General features: G+C 34.2%; 1 protein-coding gene across 1 annotated transcript in view; it reads left to right on the forward strand.

Annotated features, from left to right (window-relative positions):
* The window catches only part of LOC106458433 (alpha-scruin-like), a 154,415-nt gene that overhangs the window by 24,868 nt on the left and 110,067 nt on the right, over positions 1-19,480 (forward strand). The window contains exons 5-9 of the mRNA XM_022384648.1: positions 1,838-2,041; positions 2,612-2,835; positions 3,044-3,114; positions 12,957-14,154; positions 14,838-15,031. Coding sequence (XP_022240356.1) covers positions 1,838-2,041; positions 2,612-2,835; positions 3,044-3,114; positions 12,957-14,154; positions 14,838-15,031 — 1,891 coding nt within the window. The remainder of the gene's footprint in view (positions 1-1,837; positions 2,042-2,611; positions 2,836-3,043; positions 3,115-12,956; positions 14,155-14,837; positions 15,032-19,480) is intronic.

Here is a 19,480-nt window from a genome sequence, read left to right on the forward strand (position 1 = left end):
TTTAAACCTTAGGGACCGTGATTCACCTATTGCATTGTCTCCAGAAACCTGTTACTGAGGCCTCCCCACCACACATATGTCCCCTACTGTTTATAATGGAGCTAGGGAGTCCTTACCACACCCAGTTCCCAGTTGCTGGGGTGGTGGACAGAAAATTATCCTTCCGAGTGTTGAGTTTTCACCATTCTTGGAGAAGAGGGCGAAGTTGGGGACCCTCCTACCTGGGTTCCTGGAAGTTTTTCACAGATGTCGGTAGGAGCAGGACCAATCTACGCAGGAGCCTACTTATAAAACTGGTCCAGATTTGATGCTTAGCTATCTGGTGGATGTGTGCTTGGACCCTCTTATGAACATTGTCAGGTCTTAGGTTGTTCATGCAGGGGATCTACTATCTCCTCGTAAATCCGATTGCAACGAGGTCCTATCTTAGGCCCTTGGTGGAACAGGGTTCCATGTCCTCTCCATAATTCCATGGGTAAGTGGAATTCTCCTTTGCCCACTTGGTTAGGGAGTGAAAATGAGTATTCATAAATCCAGACCAGATGAGTTCTGGACCTTGGGTGGAGTATGGCATATATATGATTCCATCAATCCAAGCCTGGGATGTTGCTTTTTGGACTTCTTCAGGTTGATCAGAATGCTTGTCCACTTTGGTGTTGCTGTCTTTCTTTTGTAAATCCAGTTGTTTGAAATGTATCATTCCATGGCTGCTGGTGGGGATCCTATCACAAAGATATATATATATATATATTTGTGGTTTAACTGCCCTTGCCACCAATGGGTGGTATAGGTACCGTGACCTCTTAAATCCAGCTTCGAGTCATGGAACCTTGGCTGTATGGTTGGGGTTGGCCCATCATACTTACTTGTGCAATATTTCACCCCTTTTCATTTTTCTGTAGTTCTGGGTGTAGAGCATATCTGTTCAGGATGTAGTGTGGTTTTCCCTGCTTGGGTACCAATTCTCATGGTACACCTTTGTTCTATGCAAATGCCCCTCTGCCTTCTTAATGTGGGATTTTAACTAAAAGTGTCAGCAGAGGTATGTATGTATGTTTTGGAAGTTATCATTTTCCTAATCTGAAAATGTATTTCCAAACATACCTCTGCTGACACTCTCCCTCTCTTCCTCCCCACTAAGAGCTAGTGTTAGTGACTAGGATGGGATAACTCTCAAAAAAGTGATTATATTGTTGACATACAGTACCTGTATAAAGGGTATGTGAGAGCTGGTGTAAATTTTTGCAAATTAGATAGTGCCGAAGGCAATCGAGTGTGGTATAAAGATTGTAGCAAGTGAACACAATGTTTAGATGGCAAAGATGAAGATCAAGAAATAGCTATAAGTTTCAGCGGAGGTAAGTATGTTTGGAAATACATTTTCAGATTAGGAAAATGATAACTTTTCTTCATCTATAAATTCATTTATAATTTCCCCAAATTATATTTATGGAAAGTAATACTGGATTAAGCATACATCATTGTTTTAACTCAGATTTGAAAAATTCATTTATATATTACCATTTACATGAATTCTAGCTTTTTTATACATAAATTTTACGACTAACATGCAAACTTTCTATGCAATCTTTTTTTCACCATTTGTTTATAAGTTATTTTAGTTCTATCTTTGATGTCAAACATGTTTGTAAAATCTGTAAATGCCACATAAATTACTTCCATACATGCAGATCACAGTATAAAATACAACTTATATTATCAGAAGATCACTAATAAGTTTACATAAATATTGTAAGATATTCCCCTTGTGTTTGTATGTGTATGTGTGTATCTATATAAAATATAAGAAATTGACATTGTTATATATCTATAATAGCATTCTAGCTTCAGTAGAGATGTATGAACCAGAACAAGACAGTTGGAGTCTCCTCCCTCCTATTCCTGAACCTGTAATGGGAGCTGCAATAGCTAGTAATGAGGGGCTGATATATGTTATAGGAGGCGTGACTACATCTAAGAAGGATCAATGTAAAATAATGCTTTCAAGCAAAATATTGTGTTTCAAACCATTTCATCACAGGTAAAATTGTCATTCTACCTAATTAAAGTGTAAAATAAAATATATATCCAATTTTAAGTAATTAATATGCTATTGTAGATTTATATAGTAGGTTTCATTATTAACAAACACAAATGTTATCATTTATTTATTTTTAACTTCATTTTAATTTCAAATTCATTTAGTTTATTTCAGTTTAATTTTATTTTCTCATATTGTAAGATATGTAATACAATTTTACATGAGCAGTACTTAATTGTATCCATTAAACTTGTTTGTATCTTCTTTTCTGCACTTGTTCTCATATTAACATTCCATCCAGCCACACCTTTGAACATCCTGTTATGTGGGTGTAGTATACTTGCTTGCCATTATTCTTCTAAACTATGAATACCACAAGGGAAACAAGTTGTAGTATTCAAGAATTTGTCAATTTTTACGAGTCCTTTTACACACGTACTTACAGTATTGAAGATAAATTTAAGGTTTTAATTGATTATTTGACTTGTTTACACATGTATGCTTATACCCCTTATTAACTTGGTTGAAAAGAGATAAAAAAGGTTATTTGATATTTTCTATTATTTACAGTTCTGGTAGATGGTATAGAAAATCTTCACTTCCTTCTCCTCGTGCTTTCTGCCAAGCTGTTACTTTAAATCAAAAAATTTGGTTGTGGGGTGGAGCCATGATTTCAACAGAAGAAACGCTAATCAGTATCAGCACTATAGATGCCTTTGAACTTAAAGGATGTAAACTGAACCATTGTTTAAATTTACCAGTTCCAAAACATTCAGCATCTGTGGCTAAAATTGGTAAGTACCATATAGTTATTGAGTACTTTGAATGAAAGCAAGAGAAATAATTATACAAGGTTCTTTTGAAAATTCTTACTGTTCTCAGTAACCATGATAAATTAAGTTATTTGAACTTCTAATAATTTTGACTATATCACTTTACTCTTCTGTAACTAATGGAATAAGCAATATTGTTATAAGTTATATTTTTTAAATTATATTTTAGATGTTTGTTTGCTAAAGGGAGCTTATCATAAGGAAACAAGATTTAAAAATTTCATAAAATTCAAGGCCTTGGTAGAATATAGAAGCTTTCTTTGTTATGAAGAAAACTAGATTGTGTATAAATATCAAACTTAGTAAGTTATTCAATTAATTGAGTTATTCATTTCAGTGTCAAATAGTGAGTTAAACAGTTATTCAGTTGCTAAGCTAAACAGTGAATCAGTCAGCGTGTTTGTTTTTGATTGATTAAAAGGATATTCTGCAAGGAAATTAGATGTATATCAAATATGGATTTTCTAATGAAACATTTTTTGTGAAGTTTAGGCTTACCAGTGAACATAGCCTGTAGCAAAAAAAAATATTCATAACTGTTATGTAGACTGGACTTAGCATTATTTTTACTAAATAATCCCAAAGAACCAGCCCAATGATAGGACACATTATGCAAAACTGTTGATAGAAGATGATAACAAGAACACAAACTGAGATAAAAAATTTGCTAAAGATGATGAAAAAGTGGAAATGAAAAGACTGAGCATTAAAAGAAGAACAAGAAGAAAGTTACAGAAAATTAGAAGAACAAGACAGAAAATTAAAATAAGACCATGTGTAAATGAAGAATGCAAATACTGTGAAAACATGGAAGCATGAGAATATAAACATGACCAACCTAAAGTACAATAGACTATAGTCCAAGATGGAATATCCAAAGCAATGATGAAGAACTAATGTGGTTCAACACTCAACTGAAAGATACTCAGACAAGAGATATGAGTTTGAAATCAATTATTAAAGAATATTGCAAAAAACTTTTGTGGCAGACAGTCTTTCCATACAACTCAAAGATAAAAATTTGGTAGACACAGTGGGATTCATTATCCCTATAAGAAGGCTTGTTATGTCAGAAGACAAGTGGGATGATATCCATGGACAGAAACAGCAACTATAGTTGGTACTTCCACAGTATTTACATTCAGAGGAACTCCATCTCTACAACCTTCCAACACTTGGACACTTAAGTGTTAAGAAGACATTTGAGGGAGTAAGAAAATACTTATGTTGGGTTGGATGTTGAGAATTTGTAAGGAGTTGGTGTAAATTGTGTAAAGTATACTGTGAGCAAAAAGGTCTGTGATGAAACAGAATGGGCAGCTACAGCAGTACTGTGTTTTAGTCCTAATTAATGGAGTTGCAGTTGATGTTCTTGATCCTCTGCTACAAAGTAACAGTGGGAATAAATACATCATGGTTGTGATGGACTATTGCACCAAATTGCCCGAAGCATATGCTATTCTTAACCTGGAAGCAGAAATTCTAACAAGAAAACTTAATCTATGAATTTGTTTCAAGATTTGGGTTACCTATGGAACTTCATTCAGATCAGAGATGCAACTTTGAATCAGCCTTGTTTGTGGAAATGTGTCAGATCCTTGGAATAAAAAAAAATTTGGGTAACAGCCCTCATTTATCTCCTGATTGAATGATAGAGAGGTACAACCATGCACTTTTAAATCTAATATCCATTTGTGTAGATGAACATCAGAAAACGTGATCAAGATCTTCCATTGCTCTTTATGAGTTATTAATGCCAGTATGTGAAGCTACAGGCAACACCATCCTCACTGATGTTTTGGTAGAAAACTTAGTGCCATTGAACATCTGGAGGATAGTCACTCAGCAGTGCCTTATACAAAGTATGCAGAGAAACTAAAACACTGTTGATGCCATACATGACTCTACCTGGTAAATACTCAAATCAGCTAATGTTAAATTGAAAAATCACAAAGATGTTAATGCTGGTAAGACTAGATTTCATTGAGGTGAGGTGATATAATCCGTGCTACGAGAAAGGACAGACTCCAAAGTTAAGTAGGTGTTGGGAAGGGCCATGTGTATTGAAAAGAACATATGATTTAAATATTGAAGATACATTGGTAGTTTCATAGAAGAATTTGCCAGCAGAAAATAAACCTGCTGAAGAGTCCAGGGTTCCTGTTGAGACCACTTCTAGAGGATCACTAAGGATAGTTACCAGTAAATTTGCTTGATTACCTATTTAGGAAGAATTCCTCTAATGACAGGACATGCAGCAAGTGACAGTAATGGGCAAGAGGTCATCTTATCTGCATACCATAACTCTTAAAGAAAAAACCATCAGAAATACTTGGTGAATGAACAGTTTAGTGTAATGTTTTATTTGCCTATTAGGACTTTTCAAGAGACTTCACAATCCAGGATGGAGATAGCCATGTTTTTAATATTCTAATTCAGATGTTTGTTTTCTAGAGGGAACTTCTTATAATGTCATGACTCGTGATGATGCAAGATCTAGAAATTTGATGGAAATTTAGTTTATAAGTAAGTTACATATACATTTCATTTGGAGATTCTATTGAAATTTCATTTATGAAATTAGTCCTACTAATGAATGTAACCTGTATTAAGCATTATTGAAGAATAAAATTAACTTGTTATTGTTTCATGGTCTGGACTTGGTATTATTTGTACTAAATAATCTAAAAGAACCCACCTAATAACAGAACATGTGACAACAATATGCAATAGAATATCTCTATTATCTTTACTTTGGCCTTGGAATAATTAAAAAAAGTGGAGATATCTGTGTGGTTTCCACTGGAATAACAAGAAGATATTGGATTGCTCTACTGATCATGTTATGTAATGCTCAAGTCAGACTAGATCTGACTGAACCAACAGATTAGTATGGATATTTTTTATTTGTAGCTTATGTGACTGTGAGAACAATAGCTGAAAGGACTTGGCCATCCTTTTTTTTTTTCAAGTGGAATTCCAATTTGGAAATATTTAAAAAATATTTTGTAAGAGTTCCAAAGTGATTTAAAGTAATTGTAAATAGGAGTCTTTTTAGTATGAAAATGACTGTTGTAGTTTTGAGGTGCTTTACTAGCGAGTGTTTGTGGATTAACTCTCTAGCTCAGTTGGTAGAATTTGGGCATCACGTGCAAGAGGTTTTGGTTTCGAATCAAAGCCACAGAATAATAGAATTAATGATTACTACAACAGAAGAATTGGTGCCTAACTAGTGGTCATTCTAGAATAATGAGATAATGCCTGAGGATGGGCTTTCTTTTGAGAAGGGAAGAAAGATCTTTGTATTAATTTTTTATTTTAATATTTCCTTGACTTGGAATTGAACTCGAGACCTCTCGCTTACCAAGTGAGTGCTCTATAAACTGAGCTAAAAAATTAACTTGAACTCGAACTATGCACCACAAGTTCATTTTGAAGAATACAGAGTTTTTAATTTATATGAGAACCACAAGTAAGTTATGGTTCATGATTTTAAGTGAGATATACCTGTACATATAGTCAACAATCTGTATTTATGTGGAACTAGAACAAAAGAAGGATGAAAGAACAATGCAGATATATTAATTCTCCATCACTGCATCATGCTCCAATTGAATGTGCATTGGAAAGAATTACATAGCAGCAGTATTTAACCCATTGACTGCTGATTTGCTATATAGAGTACAGTCAACTTCCGGCAGTTGAATGCAAGTGTGCTGTATACAGTGTATGGCTTTTAAAACTTCTGTGCATTTAGAGCAGCTGGAGACAATGGGTTAATATCTGTTTTTATCCTCTCAAAAATAATTTTTCACAGTTTTAATTTTCTATATTATTTATTTGTTGAGCATTTATGTCATAGGAGCATGGTGAATGGTAGGGTTGAGTTAGCAGCTACCAATAAAAGTCTGACTTAGTTATATTACTACAACAGCACAATTTTTTAAACTCAAAGCCACAAGTTTAAGATTCAAGTTTTGTATTTTTGGTTTAGGGAACACTACTTCTCATGAATCAGGTGCTTGGTCAACAGGAAGAGCAATACTTTGGCAGTTGTTTATATTGGTACACACATGAATATGGCAAAAATTCTAGTTAAGTTCATAATTATGCTGTTTGTAATGGTAATGGAGCTTTTAACAATGCTTTAAATATATTATGTAATTTTTACCTATTGTGGACTCGTTGAGTGCATTTTGGTCTGTTATGTTCCTAAATTATTTTTGTTGAAGAATTAATTTTTTTTATATTTACTCAGCTTTATTTCATTATATTCCTATTGTATTAGTATATCTTTTATATTTTTTATATTCAATTTTCATTTTCTGTTAGGAGTTTTTTATTATTTTATGTTGTGTATTTTATCATATTATTTCTTACTTTTAATTTAGTTTATGTATAGTATTGTTCTAAGAGTATTCATTTATTAGGGTTCAGTTGTATGTTTAGGAGTAATGTTATTCTGTTGTATTCCTGTGTCCAGGATCACAACCAGATTACAACTGGTTTTGTAAAGAGTTCAGATTAGTTTTTGTTTAGATGTATCAGTTCTCTTATACTTTTTCATTAAAAAGTTTCATCAACTATCTTTTTATGTGATGTATTTTTTGAATATGTTTTCAAAAGTTCTTTTGATCTCTCACTGTTAGTACTCTACATACAGTGTATATATTTTGCCAATTTTTAACTCTCTCATCATGGGCTCAGTCAATTTGACCAACCACGTGACCTCTTTGTACTCAGTTAAAGTCTTTATAGATTTAACACTTCTAACTTTCAAAATAGTGTGTATATCTTCATAAAATTTGGCAGTCTTTCAGTTAATCTTATAAGTCTTTCACATACAAAAAATCATATTTTTTTAGCAAAGTATTTTAATAAAATAAAATAAAGATTTGTCCATGAATATATTGAGTATTTGTTCTGAATAGTTCTTGTGCAAAGTAATTTTGATGTTAAAATTAAAAATACGTTTCCTCATCTCAAAAATCTCAAATTTCCTTTGTGTAATCCCTAATGTAATGCATTTCAAACGTTTTTTTTTTCTCAGTAAAACTTTATAGTTTATCTGTTATTTCAAATCAGGATCAGTCAATTCAACTGACCTCATAACCACGAAAAAAAATCGAAATAAACCTAAATTACCTTTTTTTTCTTTCTAGAATGACTTTAAATTGTGACATGAAATTACATTTGTTTATCCTAAGTAGTTCTAAGTTTGTAACAGTATACATCTATTTCTAATTAAATTTTATTCATTTATTTCTCTTTGAACCATGTCTAACTATCCATGTCATTATAAGTTGTAAATCACTCTGACAATGTGCAGGTCACATTACGCTATTGAATTATATTACCACGAGCTGAGCTGTTCGTGTGCGTGCCTCGTGAACCATTTTAATTATATTATTATTATTATTATCAATTATTCTATCTAATCCAGTCTTAGATAGCTTAAAAAAATCTGTATTTTTAGATTTTAGTTACTTTTATAAATATACATAAAGAATAAATATGAAAAACAAATACAATACTTAACCAATATTCTTGCTGTTGGGTTTTGAAGAGAGTTAACTCTAATGTTTTATACTATAGATAGTAATGTACTTAATAATTTGTATTTAATTACATAATGCACTAAAGAATATAGACTAATATCGTGCAAAACGTAGACAAATTCACTTACCTCTCAAAATTTTCCTGGCTTTCTAACTATGCAATAAGAGCCGTTACAAATTCATCCAAGCTAGTCGTTAACTTTCCCATGGGAATGATGTTTATACTCTGAGTGAAATTGACATTTAACCATTCAGAATATAACATTATACAATATGTCATTTAATAGATGAAAACCTTGAATTTCTATTGGTTATAGGTAATATATAATGAAACATAAGAGAGAACTATAAACAAATTTTGAAAGACAGGATGTGACAGGTGGGTGTGGCAGGAGGGGTCTGATTTTCTATTCGATAGCTCTGTAACCAAACAAAATTGAAGACCATAAAAATTATGGTTTGTCTTAGAAATAATGATTTTATAGAGAGTAATTTACATTTAATTTCATACTTTTTCTAGGGGTGCTGGATAAAATAGGGATGATGACGTGCTAAGACAAAATGTGTCACCTGGGTCACACTAGTGGAAATTCAGCATTTTGTTTTTAATATTGCCTTGTAGAATTAAGAACTTAAAATTTGTATACTATTAAAATATGGATTATTAGCTAAGATTTTATGCTTTTCTAATTAGTATAACATAAATAGAAAAATAGTTTAATAAAGTTTTGAATGTAAGATACTAAAACCTTGTGTCATGCGCAGTAAAGGATACTCGGGATGATAGGGTTAACTTTGTTCTTAGTATAGAAATGTAGTATGCAGAAACTTTGACTGTGAGATTAGTTTATGATTGTCAAATGAAGTAGAGATATTTCTGGATAAACTTGCAGGTGCAATCACTTCCTGGCCTGGCATGGCCAGGAGGTTATTGTGCTCGACTCGCAATCAGAGGGTCGCGGGTTCGAATTCTAGTCCCACCAAACATGCTCGCCCTTTCAGTCGTGGGGGCATTATAATGTGATGGTCAATCCCACTATTCGTTGGTAAAAGAGTAGCTTAAGGGTTGGTGGTGGGTGGTGATGACTAGCTGCCTTCCCTCTAGTCTTACACTGCTAAATTAGGGACGGCTAGCGCAGATAGCCCTCGTGTAGCATTTGGCGTGATTTTCAAAAACAAACAAACAAACAAGCAATCACTTTATCTTAGATAGACTGACCTACCTAGGCACCACATCTTGCCAGGTTTGAACCCAGCTGAGGAACAATCAACTACCCACACATAATCAAATAATCTTTCCAGTTCCCAAAGTATGCTTTAGTAGAAGCCAGGGTGTTGGCATATCCATAACAGGAGTGTGAATTCATACTAGACATTGGTGCCAGTGATGGTGGAATTGAGACAGTATTATTGCAATTGCAGAATAGGTTAAAATGTGTAATTCCATATGCTAATTGTACATTCATAATTCCTGAATGTAGATACTATATGAAGAAGAAAGAACGACTTGCAGTTGTAGCCTTGGTAAAAATACATTGGCATTACTTGTATGGTAGAGCATTCACTGTTCAAGAGGACCATGCATTGCTGAAGTGATTCATGAACTTAGAAAACTCCGGATGGATGATAGCACACTAGATAATATTACAGAAGTATGATTTAATTATGTATTATCATCTGGGTCCACAGCACAGAAATTAAGATGGATTGTCTTGCCAAAGGGAGTGAGGACTCTATCCACTTGTTGAATGACCTGATCCTGGACACTGTAAGAGTTCAGACCATTTTCCTCTAAAGACAAGTAGCCATGTGGTAAGATTTTTCATCAGTAGATGGAACCTACAATTAACAGTTGGGGAGATCTAGAAAGAGCAATCAAAGGACTCAGATCTACCATGGGTGCTCCTTGTTGAGCAAGAATGTAAAGCATGATGACTGGTTCAGATTGAGGTACATAGCACAAAAGCAAGTAACTTATGACACTTATAGAGACAGTTATGAGTGCAGGAAGATGTGCTGTACCATTATTATTAACCAATGTGCAGTGGGTCTCATCATGTGTTACAGCTAGTGGTCCTCAGAGCTTTAAGGCACAAGATTCTTTAAACTTTACATAGCCAATAGACTGGAGGGCACCAAGGTGTTACATACATTTGTGTTAATGCTCAATGGTAATTTTTCCGGCTGCATTTGAATTGAGACATTCAGCACTGGTGTTAACACTTTATGGTGTGTACCACCCAGAGAAAAAGCCTACCTAAAATTTACCAAAGAATTGTTGGTTCCCCTCTGCAAGGAGTGGTCCTGAATGTTGCTGGTCTGTGCCTGGAGATGGAATGGGGTCATCCATATATATTCAAGGTTGTTGATTACTTCACAAAGTTGGCCAAAGCTTATTTTTTGTCAATATGTCTGCACCGTCTGTGGTTGATGCACTGGTGGAACATCTTATAACATCCTGGTTTGAAGCACCTGAAAAGATCCACACAGATTAAAGTTCTAAATTTAACAGCCATTTTTTCACTGAGTTGTGTAAATTGTTGGGATGCTATGAAGATGCATACTTCACCTTCTCACCCTGTCAGAGTTTCAAATATGAGTGTGGACTGGGATTCCTCTACAGTAGTCTCTGACTTGGTGGTGATAAATTCGAACAATAAATGGACAGCACACAATCCACTTTTTGTAAAATAATATATTCAAAATAAGTCAAATGTTTGTACAAAATTCTTTACACTATGGGAAATCACAGTTTTATCTAAAACTCTAAATAATTATCTTTTCTTGTCAAAAGTCTTCACAGGCTGATTCAGTTACTTTAGAATCTAATTAACAAGAAAAATTATTTTTCTTTATTCTGTTTCTTACTGTACAATCTGTGATAAATTCTCTTATGTTACCTTATGGGTTACCACAGTTGTATCTCAGACTTTAAATAATTGTCTCCTTTTGTCATAGTCCACACTGATAAGTTCAATTACTTTATAATACCCTTTAACAAGACCAATTATTCTCATTATCTCTGTTAAACTGTGAAATTCACTTTAAGATATCGCCTGTTTTCTAACTTTTTTTTTTTTTACTGAACTTTACTTTCAGTAACTTAACGTTTTCTGATGAAACTTCTAACTCCTTTATAAATCGCCCATCACAGGTAAACTGCCAAATCACTCAGACTAGATCTATATAATTATGTCTCACTTTACTTTTTTCTACTTAATTTGTGCTCACTAGTCATCTTGTTCACAGGCCTCAAACTTTCTATAAACTATGTGACATTATAATGGAACAATACTCACTTAAGTAATGAGAAAAATACCAAAGATATGAGTAATGTGACATCAACAATATTGCTAAAGTCTAGTATAACAGTCTAACTGCATACACAATGTACGACTTATACAGAGTTACGTAACAAATCTTGTCAGAACTATCAATTTTAAAATAATTAATTTTTAACACGCTATGAAAACTAAATAATCATTAAATATTAAGTCACAAAATAAACTAAATAATACTGCTTACAGGGCATCCAGTGTTCCTATATTTTTGTGACACTCCTATATTTTTCAGGTATTGGGGATATTTTAATATTTAAAGATAAAACTGCCAATTAGATCCTCAAAAAAAGTAATGTTAAGTACTACTATTATATATTGCAGTTATGTATAACATTAATTGGTATTTTAATTTCAAAGGTGACAAAAGCCTTCCAAATGTGTTACATACATCCAAAATTTCTTTGTAATGAAAGTATGATAAAGTTATCATAGAATTTTTTTTTCTCTGGAGAACAAACTTGAATCATCCATATTCACATCTGTATCAGCAATCCATATCTACAAGGAAGCTATGTTCATCAGTCATTAAGGTAAGAAATATTTTATTGAAAAAATAATTCTTATGCTGTGTTGTGACTCACTGTTGCTATCTAGTTTAATGGATAGTAATTAGTCAATTAGGGGTTCGGTTGGATTATGAGCTTTAGATATAAAATATATTACCGATGAATACTTGACACACAATATAGTGTTTCAAATGGTTAAATATTTTCTTATACATGTATATTTGATTGATTTATTGTTTTGCTATTACTTAATTTCAGCTGAACATGATCACTTAATATTTTTGTTTTCAGATAGTTGAAGAAGCAGCAACCTTTTGACTTACACTGTATTGTACAAAACAACATTTCTATCTTGTTGCCGATTTCAAATAATGACAACGTTCTTTTTTGAGAGATGTATGCAGTGAGATTTTATTCTGAAGTATTGAAAATGCCTGCTGGAAAGACCAAATTTCAAGAACACTGGCTGCAAAAGAAGGCCAACAATGGACATGATATCAAACATTGGTGCAAAAAAGGGCTCTGATGACTTTAAACAATTTTGTGTTTTGTGCAAAAAAGGAAATAGCATGTGATAGATCTGGACTAGAACAATTAAAGCAGCATGCTAATGGGAAAAACACACTGAGATGGCTAAGAGTACTTTGACACCATGTCAAATGTGGTTGTGTTTTAAGGAGGCCAAGTCAACTGAAAAGGAAGCTTTGATGAAGGTCAAAATTGTAAATGAAGATGTGTTACTTGCAGAAACAATATGGTGTTTAAAGGTGGCTGCTAGCAATTATAGCTTTTGCTCTTGTGATGGTATATCTGACATGTTCAAAGCTATGTTTGATTGTCCAGCTGCATCAGGATTCCACTTGGCAAGGACGAAGGTATCATACATGTTATCAGATGAGATAGGCCCTTATTTTACTGAAGCATTGGTTGCTTATGTAAATTATTCCAAGACTCCATTCACACTTCATTTTGATGAAGCAACAACAGCTCAAGGGAAGAAACAACTTGACTTGCACATCAGATACTGGTCACCATTTAAGGATGAAGTCCGAGTTTGTTTCTGTAAATGCTTGATGTTTGGTCATGCCAAAGGAAAAAATGTAGCCCAGGCTATCTTTAAGTCTCTCAGTGACAATAAACTGAATGGAAATCTTCTTGTGGCACTGTGTAATGATGGACCAAATGTCAATAAAACAATCTGGAAAACAATGAGCTCTTCTCTTCTAGAAAGTGGCCATCATGGTCTGGTAGACATTGGTTTCTACTATATTCACACTGTACACAGTGCATTTGGACAGGCAAAGGAAACTCTTTCACAAGACATTCATGAATTGGCCATTGACCTGTTTATCTTCTTTAAGCAGTCTGCAGAAAGGAAGGAGGATTACAACAATGTGCGAGTTGATATTGGTGTTGAAGAGTACATGTTTCAACGGTGTGTGTCATCTAGGTGGCTTATTTTGTCACCTGTTGTAGATAGAATTCTTGAACAATGGGAGGCCATTGATAAGTACATAAAAAAGAAAGAGAAAAGATCAAATGCCCCCAAACGTGCAGCTTTGAGGAGGATCTTGAAGCTGAAAAGTCTGGAAACCCTGACTTTGCTTTACTTCATCCAGGCAGTGGCTCCACTCTTCCACTCATTCCTGGAGCTTTTCCAATCAGAAACTCCACAGATTCACATTCTGTATGATAAACTCAGTGAACTGGTTAGGAGACCTATGTTGTGGTATGTAAAGCCAGAGGTAGGTGGAACAAAGGAAGGCAGTGATTTGTGTGAGGTCAAGCATTCAGATGTTAAGAACCAGATGGATGATGAACATGTGATTGTTGGTGAACCAACTAGAAAAGCCATGGAAAAGCTGTCCAGCAGTGGCAAGCATAACATATAGCTAGGAATGCGTGCCTTTCATTCATCTGCTGTCATCTACCTAATTAACCATCTGCCTGTTTCAAAAAGTATCTTGAAGTATATGGGATGCCTGAATCCAATGAAAACTGGAACAGTTCATTCCATCAAGAGGGTGGCAAAAAATCTCCCCAATGTCAATGAGTGGAATCTGTGCTTAACTGAGATGACCAGTATGCAGGGTCATTCAGAAAATGTGGGTGAGGCACGTATTGATCATTACTGGAGGGATGTTCTTGCACAGATTAGAATTGATGGAAAACATAAATACTCCAAGCTGGGGAAGGTTGTGAAGTTTTCACTGATATGGAAATGCAGATGTAGAGAGGGGATTCTCTGTGAATAAGCATTTGGTGACCACTGAAAGAGCATCAATACTGTAAGGTTATTTGATCCAGAAATGGGAAGGCCAGAACATGTGCCAATTACTAAAAAGCTTTTGCTTGCTATCAAGAGTGCTTACACTGCCTATGAATAAAGATTGGAATTAATGAAAGGAGAAAAAGAGAAAACAGAGCAACTGAATAAATAGTCAAAAAATGAGGCAGAAAGGTTAAAGTTGGAGGCAGAAAAGTGGAAGGAACAAAAACAAGAGTTGGTAAAAGACAATGCTGCACTTTCTCAAGAAGAAGCAAATTGTGTGCCAAAGAAAAAGAAGCAAAGGATTCATTAAGTGTGGGTGAGAAGCTTTTAAATGAAGGAAATGACAAATTGGTTAAGGCTATCAAGGAAAAAGATTTTGCTACTGCTAGTGTAGCTCATACAATGATCAAGGCAGGTCAGAAGAAATGCAAAGAGACCTCAAAAGTTCTTAAATCAACAATGGAATCAAGGCAAACCCTGGCAAGAACAAAACGATAATTTTTTGATACATTAGCAAAAGATCTGGATTTGCCAGCAAAAAAACAACATGTATAAGTAAGAATATTTGTTAGCACGTAGAATACTCTATGCATAATTACTTAAGTAGACCTAGAAGATTATAGTTAATAGTGAGCCCCAGAGTAAGTAACTTATAGACAAATGTAAAGTACCTTTTGTTCAGATACTGTTGCAGTGATAAGTCTGTGTTATAAAGTTTAATTCAGATTAACTTTTTGTAGTTTCATTTTTTCTGTTGCTCTAGTCTGGTTGACATGTGCTATGAAAAAAAGTTGTATTAGTTATATTTAAGTATCTCTGACATTTGCTTACACAACTGAGATTAAGGATATTATGTTAATGTTTAAATATTTACTCATTAAATGTTACAATTTACATATTTTTTTACTATAGCATAATTGAGTCAAATAAAAATTGAATGCATCATGTGTTAAATATGACAAAAATATTAGTAACTAAATGTGACTCATGCACATGGTTTGTATCACATCAGATTGTTAGCTTATTCCAAAAGAATATTAACAGGTTTTTGTAGTCGCCTTCATATTTGTTTTAAAGTGAATAAAATATAAGGGGTGGAGGAGGTCATCATAAAATATTGTTTCTATTATTTTTCTTTGTATTCCCATAATTTAATTTCAAATGTGATACACTGGCTTTATTTTATACTATATTTTAACAGTTATACCCAGTATTTCCTCCAGATATTTCTATATTTTCCCCAAACGTTCCTATATTTTCCTGTGAATTTCCTATATTTTTCCTGTATTTTCAAACCCCAATTCTTATATTTCCTATATTTTTCATGGCATAAGTGGTAGGAAGCACTGCACTTATACTAAACAGTCTTGTATATCCAACATACTCTCAGTCTGATGGATTAATGGAATGGGTAATACAAACTATCAAGTATATACTTGCTAAGTTTGTTAACAGTTAACTTTGCATACCAAAAGCTAAAAAAGAAGAGGTGCCACAATGAAACAGTGAAGGAGCAAATGAACCAAAGAGGAGGCTAGGTGTCTTATTGTTATATGCCAGAGGCAGGAAAGTCTCTTGGCTGTAGCTTGACAGGACCTTGTCTTGTGATCTGATAAGTCTGTCCATTAATGTACAAGTTACAGTAGTCAAGAAGTGCACAAAAGCAAGAAGTACATGTCCATCAGCTGTGTTTGTATATGACCAATAAACATCTCTTGAACTGACTTGACCAAGGGTAAAGAAAAGTAATCAAACCAGATGAGGATGAAAACAGTGTTTTAATCCACTCCAACCTGAAATTGAGGAAGAAAATACTTATTGAGCTTTTCAACATGTTTCAGATGAGGTAGTGCCTCATCTATAGGAGAGATTCAATGTGATGGTTCTTGGAAACACCAACAATGATCTCTAGAGTTGAGTACCATGGAAAAAAGTACTGTGATATACATTAGTTTTTTAGCAAATACCATGGTACATACACCATAGACTATCACAATTTTAACAGTTAATTTTATGTCTTAAAAAAGCTTAGAATAGGGTGTATGCAACTGAAAATATAGTTTACTTTACAGAGAAAATGATATATGTATGTGCTATGAGCCATAAAAGAGCAATGAATAATAAAGAAAAAAATAAAGAAACAAACTGATCTATCATATATAATCAATTGCATAATACAACTTACAAGCTAAATACTCTAAAGTGATTAGAATTAAACATACTGTGGTTCTGAGACATTCCTGAAATTTTAAGAATTCAAACTATATGTCCATGCTTTATTGCGCAGTCATTTCAGTTCCCAAATGTAAAACATTACAAACAGGTACAAAAAACACTTAATTGCAAAACTGTTTCAACCAGTCTTAGTACTGATCATCTGTCAGGTACAAATTGCAATTGATGTAACCAGTAAAATATAGGTTACAGGATTTACTTAATGTTCTTTTTTAGAAATATTAGAGGGTCCACATGTTCAGCCTTTAAATTTGCCCTCTATACTGATATGATGCCACCAGCTGTCAAGAAGACATTCTTTTATTGTACACTGATTACTGGAATAAAAAAAAACACTTTGCTAAATGAGTAGTAATAGGGTACTTGAACTGATTTTCTTTCCACTAGTTAAGTGGATTACTTTTAAGGCTTATTGGTGATTCACTTTTATATTGAATTACTTCCATCTGTTCCAACTCTGGAATTGACTTAGCAGGCTCTACCTGCACATTAAACACATCCCCCAAGAGGTCATGTAGGACACAGTCAGATTCATACTTAGTGACATGCTCAATAAAACTGTGGATTGCTGCTAGTATCTCTGTCAATTAGGTAAGGTTGGTAATGGATGAGTATCTGTAGCACCTGGTGGTAGTTCATTCCTTGGATAAAATACTGGATCATTTTGTTCTTCAGTTTTTATTGTTACCTGTTGGACATTTTAGTGGATACTCTAACAGCTTCCTCTGTGAGATGGGTATTGAAAATTGTTTTTTTTTTCATTTGAAATGTAAAGTAGCAGTTTAATTGTGGATTTACAGCATATGTTACATTTAAGATACCAGACTATCTTTCAACAAGATCTGCTTTCATGATACATTTCATTTCTACTATAGTTGTGGAGTCACCTTCCTTTAGCAGAAGGATACTGTTGGTAAGCTGGTAATGCAGTGGCATGATCATTGACACTGTTGAATTAAATCTTACAGAGTATTGAAATATGATTTATTAACTACATATTTAAGCAAAGTTTATTGATATAGATTGATAATAAAATAGTTTAATTTTGGATGTAACCACAAAAAGTCATGAGTGACATGCGCATTTTGACATCACTTGTGTACTTAGAGAGAATGAATGAAAGTAGCAATAAATAAATAACATAATATACCTTACCTAGGGAACACAGAAATGCTTGCTGTCTGCTTGAAGTACTAACATAAAAAAAAATTGTTTTAGTAAAAGTTAACATGGTGTTGCGTATCTGATTGTTTGTCAGTGTCTGGTATAAATTCTTTCCGAGGAACTTCAGCGTTACAAGTCTCTTCTTGATTAAAACTAGTTTATTCTTTCGCGATACAACTTTGTAGTATACACAGAATTTCCACAATCACTTTAAACTTAACAACTTTTATAACATATGTTATAAATCACAGTGATTCACACACTTTACTTACCGTGCCTACTGTTTACTTGACTCAATTATCTATATCTTCAATCTATCTGCCCTACTGGTTCTTCTCCCTAGGCTTATATATTAAAAACGAGGCAAGCTCGATCAGACTAGATCCTTCGAGAAACTCCAGCGTGCATGCTCTCAGCATCACGTGACTTCCTCTGTCGTAACACTGCCCCTTCCTTAGTATTGTTCGTCCTGAACAATAGCTACTTACATTAAACCAATAGATAATGAACAATAAATTAATTAAATGTACAGAATTTACAAACACAAAATTAAAATATAACAAAGTCTCTTAATTTTACAGGATGTTTATTCTTCCGTACTGGTCTCCATCTCATTGGCTTCTGCTTCACGTGGGGTTCATCTGCTCCATCATGAAATGTTCCATTATTGGTAGCAGTCACATTAGTGGTAGTAACTTCATTAACAACTTCACTGTTTTCCTTCTCAAAACCAGGCAGAGTTTCTTCTTCGACAGTGGCTTTTTCAGGTGACACATCTTCAGCAGCGTCATTTGTTCCGTTGCTCACTTCATTCCAACTGAAATGTCCTGGATCGTGATAACACCAAAGCCTGTTGGCATGCACCACCTTTGGCTTACCTCGCCGACCACATTTTATTCAGAAAGTCACGTCTGAGAGACGATCCACTATGTCATATGGGCCTTCCCATGGAGAAGACAACTTAGGAGACTTCCCTTTGGTCTTCCTGGGATTATACAACCACACCTAGTCTCCTGGTACAAAGCTGACTTCAGTAGATCTCTTATCATAACATAGCTTCATGGAATCAGCAGACGTTTTCAAGTTTGAATGCACTTGATGATGAATTTCATCCAACCTTTCAGATAATACTTTCACGAACTCTGACACATTTTCAGGCAACTCTTCGTATGGTGGGCGTCCTGTTATCAGGTCCACTGGCAACCAAAGTTTCAGACCAAACATCAGCTTTGCTGAAGTGTATCCAGTGGCTTCATGCTCTGCTGTTCTAGAAGCCATCAACAGCAGAGGGAGTAAGACATTCCAGTCATCTTGGTGGCTATTACAAAACTTTGCCATTTCCTGTCCCAGTGTTCAATTGTACTTTCCTACCATCCTATCAGACTGTGGGTGAAGTGGCATTGTCCTGGTCTTACGTATGCCGAACAACTTGCAGCATTCCTGGAACACAGCTGATTCGAAGTTACGGCCTTGATCTGAATGCAGTTTCTTTGGCATCCCAAACCTGAAGAAGAAATCACTTATAACCAA

Source organism: Limulus polyphemus, unplaced genomic scaffold (assembly GCF_000517525.1).
Source record: "Limulus polyphemus unplaced genomic scaffold, Limulus_polyphemus-2.1.2 Scaffold463, whole genome shotgun sequence".
Lineage (NCBI taxonomy): Eukaryota > Metazoa > Arthropoda > Merostomata > Xiphosura > Limulidae > Limulus > Limulus polyphemus.